Source organism: Salvelinus sp. IW2-2015, linkage group LG6.2 (assembly GCF_002910315.2).
Source record: "Salvelinus sp. IW2-2015 linkage group LG6.2, ASM291031v2, whole genome shotgun sequence".
Taxonomy (NCBI): Eukaryota; Metazoa; Chordata; class Actinopteri; order Salmoniformes; family Salmonidae; genus Salvelinus; species Salvelinus sp. IW2-2015.
In genome coordinates this window covers 8,454,165-8,468,209 of record NC_036846.1, presented here as the reverse complement: position 1 = coordinate 8,468,209, position 14,045 = coordinate 8,454,165, and the positions used below count along the sequence as shown (strand labels likewise).

At 42.5% G+C, this 14,045-nt stretch overlaps 1 protein-coding gene across 1 annotated transcript; it reads right to left on the bottom strand.

The window, feature by feature from the left end:
• Positions 1-82: 82 nt before the first annotated feature.
• On the bottom strand, positions 83-10,760 carry LOC111965786 (solute carrier family 49 member A3-like). The gene is made up of 10 exons (XM_023990081.2): positions 10,505-10,760; positions 5,847-6,005; positions 5,055-5,271; positions 4,513-4,589; positions 4,251-4,388; positions 2,360-2,476; positions 2,058-2,210; positions 1,740-1,897; positions 1,527-1,639; positions 83-946 (listed from the first exon to the last, which is right to left on the bottom strand). Exons 1-10 carry the CDS (start codon positions 10,661-10,663, stop codon positions 639-641), a joined length of 1,599 nt encoding a protein of 532 aa, XP_023845849.1. The 5' UTR covers positions 10,664-10,760; the 3' UTR covers positions 83-638.
• Positions 10,761-14,045: the final 3,285 nt, after the last annotated feature.

Sequence of the window (14,045 nt, the reverse complement as noted above, 5' to 3'; positions counted from 1 at the left end):
TCACTTAAACACAATGTATAAAAGTGGAACAGACATGTGGCAATTTATGTATCTGGATTTTTTTTATGAACTAGTCTACCTTTTTGTATGCTTTTGGGGTGTAAACATGTCCACCAACAAAAGTTTAATTCCATTGAAATTCTAGTCAATTCAGGTTTTGGATTTCTTTTGCATRTGAAATATGTCCACTTTTACAGAGCAGAAATGACTTCTGCTCTGCTTCAGGACAAAGGTGCTATTCGGTGCATACCTGTATTAAAAAGGAAAGCCCAGTTTACCACCACCATAAAATCTAATCATTCACTTCAGATGATTACTGTTACATTCTAAATGCCTTCCTTACCATTGCCTTACAATAGTAATCAGACATTTATGGGGTATTTCTACTAGTCTCGGAAACCCAGACCTAGGAGCAATTTGTCCTCTGTCCCAGCTGACGCATTGATACATTGTGAGAGGCAACCCGCCTGTCTAGATACTATATATATACTATAAAGGAATGTATTGGTAAGTCAATACATTTGGCCTCTTGTGAGAGTTGGCGTGCTTCCGAAATGATGCCAGTGAGGTGGTCATCTCAACAGCAGTTCAGTTAACCACTGGCCTGTTCCTCCTTTTGGTCAGAGTCTTGTGTGTTGTTAGTTTGGCTTGTTGTTGGAGTCTGGCGGGTCGTCAGAGTTTGTCTTGTTGTTGGAGTCTGGCGGGTCGTCAGAGTTTGTCTTGTTGTTGGAGTCTGGCGGGTCGTCAGAGTTTGTCTTGTTGTTGGAGTCTGGCGGGTCGTCAGAGTTTGTCTTGTTACGGTTTGGCATGCTGTCACAGGTTGTCAGAGTTGTCTTTTTCCCACTAGCCTGTGCCTCAGCGTCCAGTCTCCTGTACTCCGTGTGGAAGAAGATAACAAAGCAGCAGGTAAAGGCACTGCACAGACCTGCCATCACCAGCATGGGCACTGTGGAGAGGATCACACAAAGAGTCAATGACGCGCTAAGCCCATTGCCAACAGCAACTAATCACAGTGTGTGTGTTCTAGAGAGAATCACACTGCTAGAGCCACAGGAAAGCCCCATATCAATGAGGATTTCATTATGCATTAAATAGAATTGAGAGCAGCAACATAACATCCATCGTCACTGTGTTTTGGCCTTAATGTCTAAAAAGTGGATCTGCTTCCTTTACCAGAGGCRTCATGCACGTCATTTCTTTTTGGGAGGGGGAAGTAATAGCAAAATTCTATGTCACAAACTAGCTTGTGGGGGCACCTGTCCCCTCAATTTCAATGGGCATGATGCATCTGCTACTAATATTTTTAGCTGTGGCAAAGCATGTGTGGTTTAGAACACMGTTTCAATTTCAGCCACAATTTTGGTCCACCATGTGTGTTATTTGCATACAAATGCAAAGTCTAAACTGCTAACAAAACAACTAATAGCTGTAATTGCCTGTGAATTTGAACGGTGGGCAACCAATTGTGCCTCAATTAGCATACAATTAATTTATCCTGCTGATACACATGGCAGTTCTTAACTTACCCCTCCAACTCAAGGCTGCATCTCCTCCTGCAGAACAGGTAGAGAAGGGYGAGTCGGCCATTGGTTTGGTCAACCCCTGAAGAAGCAGTATATAGATAACTGACTGGATCTGTCTGGGGAAAAAACAAGCACATGCTTATTAACATAAGCCTGTATTTACAGTCTTGATCTTCAGTGTGTGTTGTCCTTGTATGAACCAGTATCAGACAGTACCCTGATATGAAGATGAGGCCAGCTGAGGTGGCCTCTCCAACCGGGTAGGAGCACTCCACAGACAACTCCATGGCAACCGGGTAAATGGAGAAGCCGAAAAAGCCAAAGAGCGAACWAACAACGACCAAGGCTATTCTCTGATTCCGCATCTGAGATACCTGGTAGGGGGAAACGCACAGGGATGAGGTGTTGTCTACACCACACACACACAACTGCAAATATATCCTATTTTCCTCCAACTTTGAAGAAAAGTGTTTCATCATCACAGTGCTTCATGAAGTACAAGACTGATAACCCTGACCTTTGACCTGTACTCACCACTGAAAAGGCAATGCAGGCCAGCGCTGAAAGGCTCATGTTAACCTTGGTGGCCTCTATAAACTTCTTGGTTTTGTCGACGTACAGTCCCAGGAAACCAGCCCCGACAATACCGAACACAATGAAGAGACCCCCGCACAGTCCTGCAAAGTCCTAACACAACACATTGTTTCATTCATTATTTTGGTGATGGTGAAAATATTGTTCAGAAAACAGAATCATGGACCATAATCTTTCATTCATTCTTTTGCAATGAAAAAACAAATCTTGTTGTTACTTTGGGATCATAAGTGGGTGCTTACATTAGGGTACCCTCGGACACACATGATCTGCTCCAGCAGTGTAGAGAAGCAGGTGAATACGGCGATCCCTGAGCCGAAGCACAGCAGGAGAATCATGTAAGCCTTGTTCCTCAGCAACTACAAAGGAACAGGAGGCAAACGGGGGGTTTCAGATGCTCCTTTCATACGATTGCAGTCATGGATCATTCAATGCAAGATATAGGCCACTACCTCTCTTAGATGAAGTATGATTAAAACTGAATCTATGTACAGTCGTGGCCAAAAGTTATGAGAATGACACATATTAATTTTCACAAAGTTTGCTGCTTCAGTGTCTAGATATTTTTGTCAGATGTTACTATGGAATACTGAAGTATAATTACAAGCATTTCATAAGTGTCAAAGGCTTTTATTGACAATTACATGATGCATAGAGTCAATATTTTCAGTGTTGACCCTTCTTTTTCAATACCTCTGCAATCTGCCCTGGCATGCTGTTAATTAACTTCTGGGCCACATCCTGACTGATGGCAGGCCATTCTTGCATAATCAATGCCTGGAGTTTGTCAGAATTTGTGGGTTTTTGTTTGTCCACCCGCCTCTTGAGGATTGACCACAAGTTCTCAATGGAATTAAGGTCTGGGGAGTTTCCTGGCCATGGACCCAAAATATCAATGTTTTGTTCCCCGAGCCACTTAGTTATCACTTTTGCCTTATGGCAAGGTGATCCATCATGCTGGAAAAGGCATTGTTCATCACCAAACTGGTCCTGGATGGTTGGGAGAAGTTGCTCTCGGAGGATGTGTTGGTACCATTCTTTATTCATGGCTGTGTTCTTATGCAAAATTGTGAGTGAGCCCACTCACTTGGCTGAGAAGCAACCCCACACATGAATGGAGGATGCTTTACTGTTGGCATGACACAGGACTGATGGTAGCGCTCAACTTGTCTTCTCCGGACAAGCTTTTTTCCGGATGCCCCAAACAATCAGAAATGGGATTCATCAGAGAAAATGACTTTACCCCAGTCCTCAGCAGTTCAATCCCTGTACCTTTTGCAGAATATCAGTATGTCCCTGATGTTTTTCCTGGAGAGAAGTGGCTTCTTTGCTGCCCTTCTTGACACCAGGCCATCCTCCAAAAGTCTTCGCCTCATTGTGCGTGCAGATGCACTCACACCTGCCATTGCTGAGCAAGCTCTGTACTGGTGGTGCCCCGATCACGCAGCTGAATCAACTTTAGGAGACGGTCCTGGCGCTTGCTGGACTTTCTTGGAAGCCCTGAAGCCTTCTTCACAACAATTGAACCGCTCTCCTTGAAGTTCTTGATGATCCGATAAATGGTTGATTTAGGTGCAATCTTACTGGCAGCAATATCCTTGCCTGTGAAGCCCTTTTTGTGCAAAGCAATGATGACGGCACGTGTTTCCTTGCAGGTAACCATGGCAGACAGAGGAAGAACAATGATCCCAAGCACCACCCTCCTTTTTGAAGCTTCCAGTCTGTTATTCGAACTCAATCAGCATGACAGAGTGATCTCCAGCCTTGTCCTCGTCAACACTCACAACTGTGTTAACAAGAGAATCACTGACATGATGTCAGCTGGTCCTTTTGTGGCAGGGCTGAAATGCATTGGAAATGTTTTTGGGGGATTCAGTTCATTTGCATGGCAAAGAGGGACTTTGCAATTAATTGCAATTCATCTGATCACTCTTCATAACATTCTGGAGTATATTCAAATTGCCATCATACAAACTGAGGCAGCAGACTTTGTGAAAATTTATATTTGTGTCATTCTCAAAACTTTTGGCCACGACTGTATAATGAGAAGTGAATGTTGAAATTGAGGGGTAACCAAAGATATTATCAAGTAGTACAGTATTGTCATTTTGTGTGTGTATGATTACWACTCACCTGCATGATTCCCTCCAGGAAGGGCTCCGAGTTGGAGCTTTCTGCACTGGCTGAGGGGGGCGTTGGGGGGGAACTATCACGGATCCCAACTGTTGCTAGGAAACAGATGATGACTGCTGGTACAGCATATATGAACAGCTGGGAAGATCAATGGATGAGGAAAAGGTTTGTAATAGATTAATAAATGTATAGGCAATTTAAAGTCAAAAACAATTTATCTTCATAATGTGCTAGCTAAACTTTGTCCTTTTTCTTAACTCACCAATGAAGAGATGTTGTTGGTGGTCCCCACAATCATAGGGGAAAAGATGCTAGCAACAAGAATCCCAAGGGGATTTGCTRAAAGGAGAAAATGAAAAAAAGCCACTGAGGAATATAATGTATTAAAATAGGCTGGCATGGTATTGTCCTGTATTTGAAGCCAACACTACCAGACATCTGATATTCTCTTCCTACTTTCAGGAATATTGGTTCCTGTAACTGGAAAATCTAAAAACTCAAGAGGAGCAACTGACAATACTAAACCAGTGGAGGCTGGTGGGATAAGCTATAGGAGGACCGGCTCATTGGAATGGCTGGAATGGAATTGAAGGTACAGAGTCATACATGTGGTTTCCGTGTCTGATGTGTTTGATACCATTCCATTTCAGTCTTTACACTGAGCCCGTCCTCCTATAGCTCCTCCCACCAGCCTCCACTGTACTAAACATACATGGAAAGTGGTAACTCAACCAATAATGTTGACTTGACATAGGTGGTTTTAACAGAGTAACTTGTACAGGACAGCAACCATAGCTCACTCACACATGGAGGCTATCATATTGGCAGTGGCCCGCTGGTGCTCTGGGAACCAGAGCGCTGCCAGCTTGGTGGGGGTGAAAATKACCAGGGGCTGAGCCAGGGCACACAGGGTCTGGCCCCCCATCACCACAGGGAATTTGGCCGCACTGACATGGCTCCCCAGGACGCTCACGAAACGCAGCACAGCTCCCAACATGTTGAGCCACGAACCCAGCACCAACTACAGGGGAAACAGGCATGGGAGGGAACAGAATGAATGATTTAAGTTCACGTTGACTTTGTATGTTTTTCCTCAATTGGAAGAAAGGACAAAACACAAATAAACTATACACTTGTGTGGATGTTCGTTTAAGTTATCTTATGATACATTTCTCTTAACATTTATTTTACTGTTTGTTCTCCTATCATGTTTTATCTCTTCTGTGCAGGTGCAAACTTGTACAACCGCTTAAAATCTAAGTGCCATCTGCACATTGGCGGCTTCCTCGATCACTGACAGCACACACGCTTACTTTCTTACTATCTGAGATTTTTCAGACTCAAACATTCACACTTCACTGAATTTCCCACGTACACCTTTTTTCATGGAGATCTTGAATGCAATGTTCTTTCATTTCAAGTACTGGATATAGACTTCTCACAGTAGACAGATTATGTTTTCAGAAACAGACACGTGTGTGCACAGGCTTGTAAACAAAGACAAAGGCAGGTTATCCACAAAGTCCCATTGAGGTCAGGAGACCTCTTTTACAAGGGAGACTTGTATGGGGTCTACCTTGACCGATCTGTACATACTGTGATTCGGAGCCCTAAGGTGTCCAGCATCCATGTGGTCCCAAAGCTGAGAGGTATGGCCACCACCATATAGATGATGGACAGCCAGTTGATCTGGTCCAGGGTGACACCCATGAACTGGGCTGACTGGTCTGCCACTGGAGCAAAGGTCAGCCATAACTRAGGATACAAGCACAGGCACAAACACATTTGATTATATACAATAAATGGGGTATTACATTATCTAATCTACATCTTTATTTAGTGCTACTTGTACACACATATCTGTTCTTCATTTCCTCAAATGTACTATCTGCCCAAAGTTACAAGCAGAGAGCATGCTGTCGTGCTGCATCACAGCCTGGTACAGCAATCCACCGCCGCTGACCGCAAGGCTCTACAGAGGGTGGTACTGTCATGACTGTCCTGTGAGGATCCAAAAAGGTCTTTTGTAAAAAGCCGCCATATTGTGTCAGTCCGCTATGGACCTTTTCTATTGTATTAAGTGTGTATGTTTATCCTGTGTTATCATTTAGTTAGCTAGTAAATACATAATTAAAYCAATTTGTGTAGTACTGAATCATAAGACCTTTTTTTTTTTTTGCAGATGCATGAGGTTACAACTGTTCAGAATGATGATATGGTACGAGGTTAGGATGAATACATTGACTGTTTTATGGATGTGATAGGTAAAGACCTTAAGAGTTTAATTTGGGAGATGGTAACTCTTTAAACATGATTAGTTTAAAATCGGGTAACAATTAAACATAGTTAGTTGATTAGATAAATAAGTCRTCAGATAAATTAAAGTAAAGCCACGACAGTACGCTCAATCGAACGCACCATTGGGTGCACACTGGTGCGTTCGGCTGAGCCTACCACCCTCTGTACAGCCTTGCGGTCAGCGGCGGTGGAGTTGTGGTGCAGCCTGACAGTATGCTCTCCGCATTGTAACTTTGGGCAGATAGTACATCACTGGGGCCAAGCTACCTGCCATCCAGGACCTATATAACTAGGCGGTGTCAGAGGAAGGCCCAAACAATTGTCAGCACCAAGTCTAGGTGCAAAAGGCTCMTTTTACCCCCAAGCCATAAGACTGCTGAACAATTAATCAAATGGCCACCCAGCCTATTTACATTGACACCCCCCCCTTCATTGACATACCTCAAGGTGAGGTATTGAAAGGTATGTCAATAATTTTGACCCCTACCTTTTGGAGAGAAAAAGTATTACTTGTTTAACAAAATCTCTTTCTCTGAGCAATACTATTAGTATAAAATAATATAATTTCCCMATTTTTGGAGCATACAATATAGCGCAGTATATTTAATTATTTATACAGTCATCTTTATCAAGGGTGTCAATGATTTCGGACCCCACTGTATGTGATCATGTGATTAAAAGATACATCACTGAGCAGGAAGTAAATCACAACCTTGCCCTGTGGAACGCCAAGTCACGTGAAAACAGAAGTTATGACTCACAAGACATTAGCACATGACCCAGCTTTATGCTGATCTAATCAAATCAGAGGCTACTATGAAGCGTTTACATAGGCCTATTTATATTGGCATTCACTGGTCAAATGAACATAGAGAATTCCTATACTGAGAAGTGAGACCAACCATCCCAGCCAAATGAACAGTGATAGGCCTATACAACCACAGCAGGTTAACCATACAGTTTCCCTCAAAGATTACATTTTTTTTACTTTAAAGAGGACCAAATAAAACTCTCCTGAATTTCAACTTGAATAACTGAGATTTTCTGGGGCAAGCCAAAGCATCCCATTGTGTGATTGTGTGACAGTACACAATACACAGTGTCTTGACAAGAGGCATAACCAATTGGATGGAAGTGAGTTGTTCGCAGACACTGCAACAACAAAGGGATTCCGTACAATTCTATCTTTTATTGACATTCAAGAAAATCTCATTTATGCAGCCGAGATGAAGGAGTAGGTCAGCTGGCATGGGCACACAATGCCACCACTGTCTGCTGCATATGTGAGCACAGCCTTCCACTGTAGGTTTCCACCTTAGTTGTTAAATATAACCTCTTTGAATGGATGTAGAATTCGAAGTGTCCTCAATGCAAATACTGTATATAGATGGTAGTACATACATGTATCGTGTAATTACAGTGTGGGTATTACTTACAACTGTTAAAGGATTATTTGAGATTTCTGTAATGATGTGTGGAAACAACTATGTTGACATGACAGATAATAAGATGGAATGTTGATTTGGGGGTGTATGGTGTGTATGGTTTTGGGGGGTATTTGCCCTAAGGCACACTTGCCCTAAGGCACACATCCCCTATTAAATCAATAGCCCCAGGGCTAAATCAATAGCCCCATTAGCTACATTCTCTGACATATTAGGGTGCACCATACAGTATGTCAGATAGCTGTAGAAGTCTGAACCAAATGCATTTTGACTCAATGAGTGATATGCTGAAGGAGTTCTCATGTTGCATGATGACTCCTGAAATTCCAGTGTAGGCTACTGTATTTCATTGTGGCTATTATATTTCATAGTGAAGGCGAACACACATTTTGGATGTGTGTGTCTGCAGCAGTATGTTTGGCACAAAAATGTGGCTACTCTTTCAGGGATAACTTGGCATCACATAATATACCATATTATATCAGGATCACAAACGATAGAAAGTAACCTGTAGGTTACAATACAGGTCACTAGCCAAGTTTTTCTCAGGACATGTTAGCTGTCAACAGTTGAGAAACCCAACATGTCAGGTGCTTTTCTAGGTGCTATAGAGATTGTTACATTGTTGGAACATTGTAGCAATCAGCGGCACAAACCTTGTTTCCATCCAACCTTTTTATGCAAGTGAAGTACATGTCCGATAAAAAATAATGTCCCGACAGGCCTGATGGAAACAGCAAATTTGTGAGTAAACTTTCAAATGTCGACAAAACAAAATACCCTAGACAAAATGGGATCTTTTCGTGTCAGTAAAATTAATTATGCAACAAATGGCGGTGGAAACGCATGTATGCACAAATATTGATATAATAACCATCATATTAAAGTAAAATTGGAGTCACGCGATGTAATGTGTGGTCCTCCCACTACGACTTTGGAAAGCATGCAGTCTTATTAGGCTAAAGGTAAAACAAGTTACGATGAACTTCACAGGGTGGTGGTGAAAGTGCACAATGATGAGTTTGATGTTCCTTGTCATAGCAACGTTGGCCAGCAAAGCTAATGCGTAGAAACACATCATTGGGTCTAATGCCTCAATCACAGCGACAGTGCCATTGCATTTCGGGACACCAGACGTACATTCATTTGCCTTGCAGTTATTGGGCAAAATGTTATGCAGCATCATCTGGATATGTTTGCAACAAAAGTTCAACATTTACCTTCTGCTACCATTTCTCTCAAGCCGTCTACACATAGTTTGACGCAGTTTGATAAATCCAACGTATGCACCACACAGAACGCACTGCATTTGTAAATTAATGTTATTCTGGTGTACCAAAATGCAATGACACTGTCGCTGTGATCGAGGCGTAACGGTTGTCTCGCTCCAGCTGTTGACATTGACTCTGAACCGGTACCACATGTATATAGCCCCGCTATTATTATTTACTGCTGCTCCTTAAGCATTTGTTTTTCTTATCTCTTACTTTTTTGTAGGTATCTTCTTAAAACTGCATTGTTGGTTAAGGGCTTGTAAGTAAGCATTTCACTGTAAGGTATTCGAATACCTGTGTATTCGCCGCATGTGACAAATACAATTAGATTTGATGTGCAGGCCGTCAAATCAAAGGCACTCCTTCGATATAAAGTTGTTTTTCACAAAAATGTAAATGTGTCAGTATGTCATTTTCACGAGGTTGGAGTAATAACATGTTCAGCTACACAATACATTGTCTAGAACCTACGTTGTGCCTTTAGATTTCGAGAAAATTAACAACTAAGGAAGAATTGTTGACTTCTTTGATTAACTTTCCAAACCCCAATCGAAAGCGTTCCCGGAAGTCTCTCGATGTTGCGCCTCTCGGTTTAGAAACTCTGTGGAGCAAAGTATTTCAATCAAACGTATTTCAATTGAAAGTTTTAATGCCAAAATAATATGTATTTAAGTAATTTCTTTAAAATTGGGGAAAGTAACAAAGGTAGTTTCTAAAATAAATACGGAAGATGTTTTAACATATTTTATTTTTATGTATAATAATATAATTTAAAAGTATGTATTAATGTGTCTCTAATAGAATAAACGTGGCAAAATAAATGTAGACATTATTAAATGCATTTCTATAGCTTCCAAAATATGTTTAACGATTGGGAGGGAGTGCCAAGCTGGATGCCCGGTGGCTTCAAAACAGCGCTCCCTGACAGTCAACTAGTGTATATATAATGCATTGGTCTCACGGACTGATTTTTATCAGCAACAAGTCAGTTTGGTGGCAACAACAATGGTGGGGAAATTTGCATATATTCTTTATGCGGATTTGGGGAAATTTGCATATTTTCTTTATGCGGATTTGAGAATATTCGCATGAAAACCTGTTGCCAATTGGATGGAAACCTAGCTACAGAGATGTTACATTGCTACAAAAAGTTTTTTTAAAGATCACATAATTCATTACTTGACAGATAACAGCCAACGTCATATGGGAGACAGCAAATGACAAGTAGACTACTTACCATAGAGTTCGAGCAATTTAGCAAGCACAGCACGAACAAAATTAACCATCTCCTCTTGTATACTTTGAATACAATACGTTTTTCGAGTATTGGATTGGGTTTACTCGGAACGACAACATGCACCCGAAATTCATCCGAGAGATTATCTTCATTTTCCATGAGTAGTATCCAGCCAGGTGCAATAGACTTTAAAACTTTTTTTATGAATCTCAAACGATCATATTGTTAAAGGGTCATGTGGTTTTAAAACGCTTATGATAAACATACATTGTCTTGTCCTTCCCGAGAAAGAAACCCAACCAGCCGGTCTGAGACAGTCAACAAATCCGCCCCATATTTCGGTGAGGACAATAAGGAGACTGTAGTCAGTCAGAATCCGCTCCCTTTTTCTCGCTCCACATATTGAGTCCTAGTGCAAGACGAGTTCAATGCTCATTCGGTTTAGGAGCGCTACAGGGATGTGCAAGTTTTTGTTCTAGCCCAGCACTCACACATCACATTTTATTATTCAAGTGTTCAATTATTATAAACTACACAATTCATGTTCATGCTGAATTTGAGGAGTTACCATCAGATAAAGGATATGAGATCACATATGGATAATTTATGTCAATGTCAGTGGAGGCTGCTGAGGGGAGGACGGTTCATTATAATGTCTGTAACGGAGCAAATGCAATGGCATCAAACACATAGAAACCATGTGTTTGATACCATTCCCCTCCAGCCATTACCACAAGCACGTCCTCCCCAATTAAGGTGCCACCAACCTCCTGTGGTCAATGTGTAGGGCAGGCCACTCGAAGTGGCTTGTCAGGGTTACGCAATTGATTACTTGAGACTTTTCATGTTGGTGCTCGCTCACTCATGTGAAGGATGTGTGGAGGTCTACCTGTGAACTGTGCACCCAAAATTCAGTGATGCAACATGTTTCTCCAGTCAAAGATAATGAAAAAGCAAATCTTGTGCCATTGATTAGGTTTGACCTGGAGTTTGACCTACAGGTGTAGGATCTTAATTCAACCAGTATTTTCTGCAGCGACATGATTTGAACGTTTAGTCCATAATGTTGCTTGATCTGTGGTTAGGCTATTTACTGGACAAAATTAGGCTACCTGAAAAGTGAAATTATTTTATTATAAGAGTGTGTTACTACGTCTTATTGAATGAATTTATGTGCTCTATATATACAAAAGCATGTGGATACCCTTTCAAATGAGTGGATTCGGATATTTCAGCCACACCTGTTGCTGACAGGTGTGTCAAATCGAGCACACCGTCATGCAATCTCCATAGACAAACATTGGCAGTAGAATGGCCTTACTATAAAGAGCTCAGTGACTTTCAACGTGGCACCGTCATAGAATGCCACCTTTCCAACAAGTCAGTCAGTTCCTCAAATTTCTGCCTTGCTAGCGCTTCCCCGGTCAATTTTAAGTGCTGTTATTGTGAAGTGGAAACATCTAGGAGCAACAACGGCTCAGCCACAAAGTGGTAGTCCACACAAGCTCACGGAACGGGACCGCAGAGTGTTGAAGTGTGTAGCATCTAAAAATTGTCCTCGGATGCAATACTCACACTCACTAGCACTCACTCACGAGTTCCAAATTGCCTCTGGAAGCAACATCAGCACAATAACTGTTTGTTGGGAGCTTCATGAAAGGGGTCGCTATGGTTGAGCATGCTCAAAGCCAAGCGTCGGTTGGAGTGGTTTAAAGCTCGCCGCAATTGGACTCTGGAGCAGTGGAAACGCGTTCTCTGAGGTGATGAATCTCGCTTCATAATCTGGCAGTACGACAGGCGTATCTGGGTTTGGCGGTTGCCAGGAAAATGCTACCTCCCCTATGCATAGTGCCAACTGTAATGTTTGGTGGAGACGGAACAATGGTCTGGGGCTGTTTTTCATGGTTTGGGCTAGGCCCCTTAGTTCCAGTGAAGGGAAATCTTAACGCTGCAGCATACAATTACATTCTAGACGATTCTGTGCTTCCAACTTTGTGGCAAAAGTTTGGGGAAGTTGATTTCCTGTTTCAGCATGACAATGCCCCCATGCACAAAGCGAGGTCCATACAGAAATGGTTTGTTGAGATCGGTGTGAAAGAACTTGACTGGCCTGCACAGAGCCCTGACCTTAACTCCATCGAACACATTTGGGATGAATTGGAACACCGACTGTGAGTCAGGCCTAATTGCCCAACATCAGTGCCCGACCTCACTAATGCTCTTGTGGCTGAATGGAAGCAAGTCCCCGCAGCAATGTTCCAACATCCAGTGGAAAGCATTCCCAGAAGATTGGAGGCTGTTATAGCAGCAAAGGGGGAACCAATTCCTCAAATGTTTTGTGAAATTCAATCAAATCAAAATCAAATCAAATCAAATGTATTTATATAGCCCTTCTTACATCAGCTGATATCTCAAAGTGCTGTACAGAAACCCAGCCTAAAACCCCAAACAGCAAGCAATGCAGGTGTAGAAGCACGGTGCTAGGAAAAACTCCCTAGAAAGGCCAAAACCTAGGAAGAAACCTAGGGAGGAAGCAGGCTATGAGGGGTGGCCAGTGCTCTTCTGGCTGTGCCGGGTGGAGATTATAACAGAACATGGGCAAGATGTTCAAATGTTCATAAATGACCAGCAAGGTCAAATAATAATAATCACAGTAGTTCTCGAGGGTGCAACAGGTCAGCACCTCAGGAGTAAATGTCAGTTGGCTTTTCATAGCTGATCATTGAGAGTATCTCTACCGCTCCTGCTGTCTCTAGAGAGTTGAAAACAGCAGGTCTGGGACAGGTAGCACGTCCGGTGAACAGGTCAGGGTTCGATAGCCGCATGCAGAACAGTTGAAACTGGAGCAGCAGCACGGCCAGGTGGACTGGGGACAGCAAGGAGTCATCATGCCAGGTAGTCCTGAGGCATGGTCCTAGGGCTCAGGTACTCCGAGAGAGAGAAAGAAAGAGAGAAAGAGAGAATTAGAGAGAGCATACTTAAATTCACACAGGACACTGGATAAGACAGGATATATACTCCAGATATAACAGACTGACCCTAGCCCCACGACACATAAACTCCTGCAGTATAAATACTGGAGGCTTAGACAGGAGGGGTCAGGAGACACTGTGGCCCCATCCGATGATACCCCAGGACAGGGCCAAACAGGCAGGRTATAACCCCACCCACTTTGCCAAATCACAGCCCCCACACCACTACAGGGATATCTTCAACCACCAACTTACCATCCTGAGACAAGGCCGAGTATAGCCCACAAAGATCTCCGCCATGGCACAACCCAAGGGGGGGCACCAACCCAATCCACTGAACACATCTCAAACATATTGAAAGTGTGATCTTGTAAGAAAGACCTCAGGGCCATTTATAAGCACCCTATTTCACAGTAATAATAAAAAATCCCAGCGTCAAAAATATTGCTCTATTTGTCAGTATCATTCTACGTTACTGTACATTTTTAGCACATAAGCACTTTGACTTTTGAGATCCTACTGTAGCCTATAAGCAATGTGCTACAYCTCAGGCTTCAAATGTAGGTTGA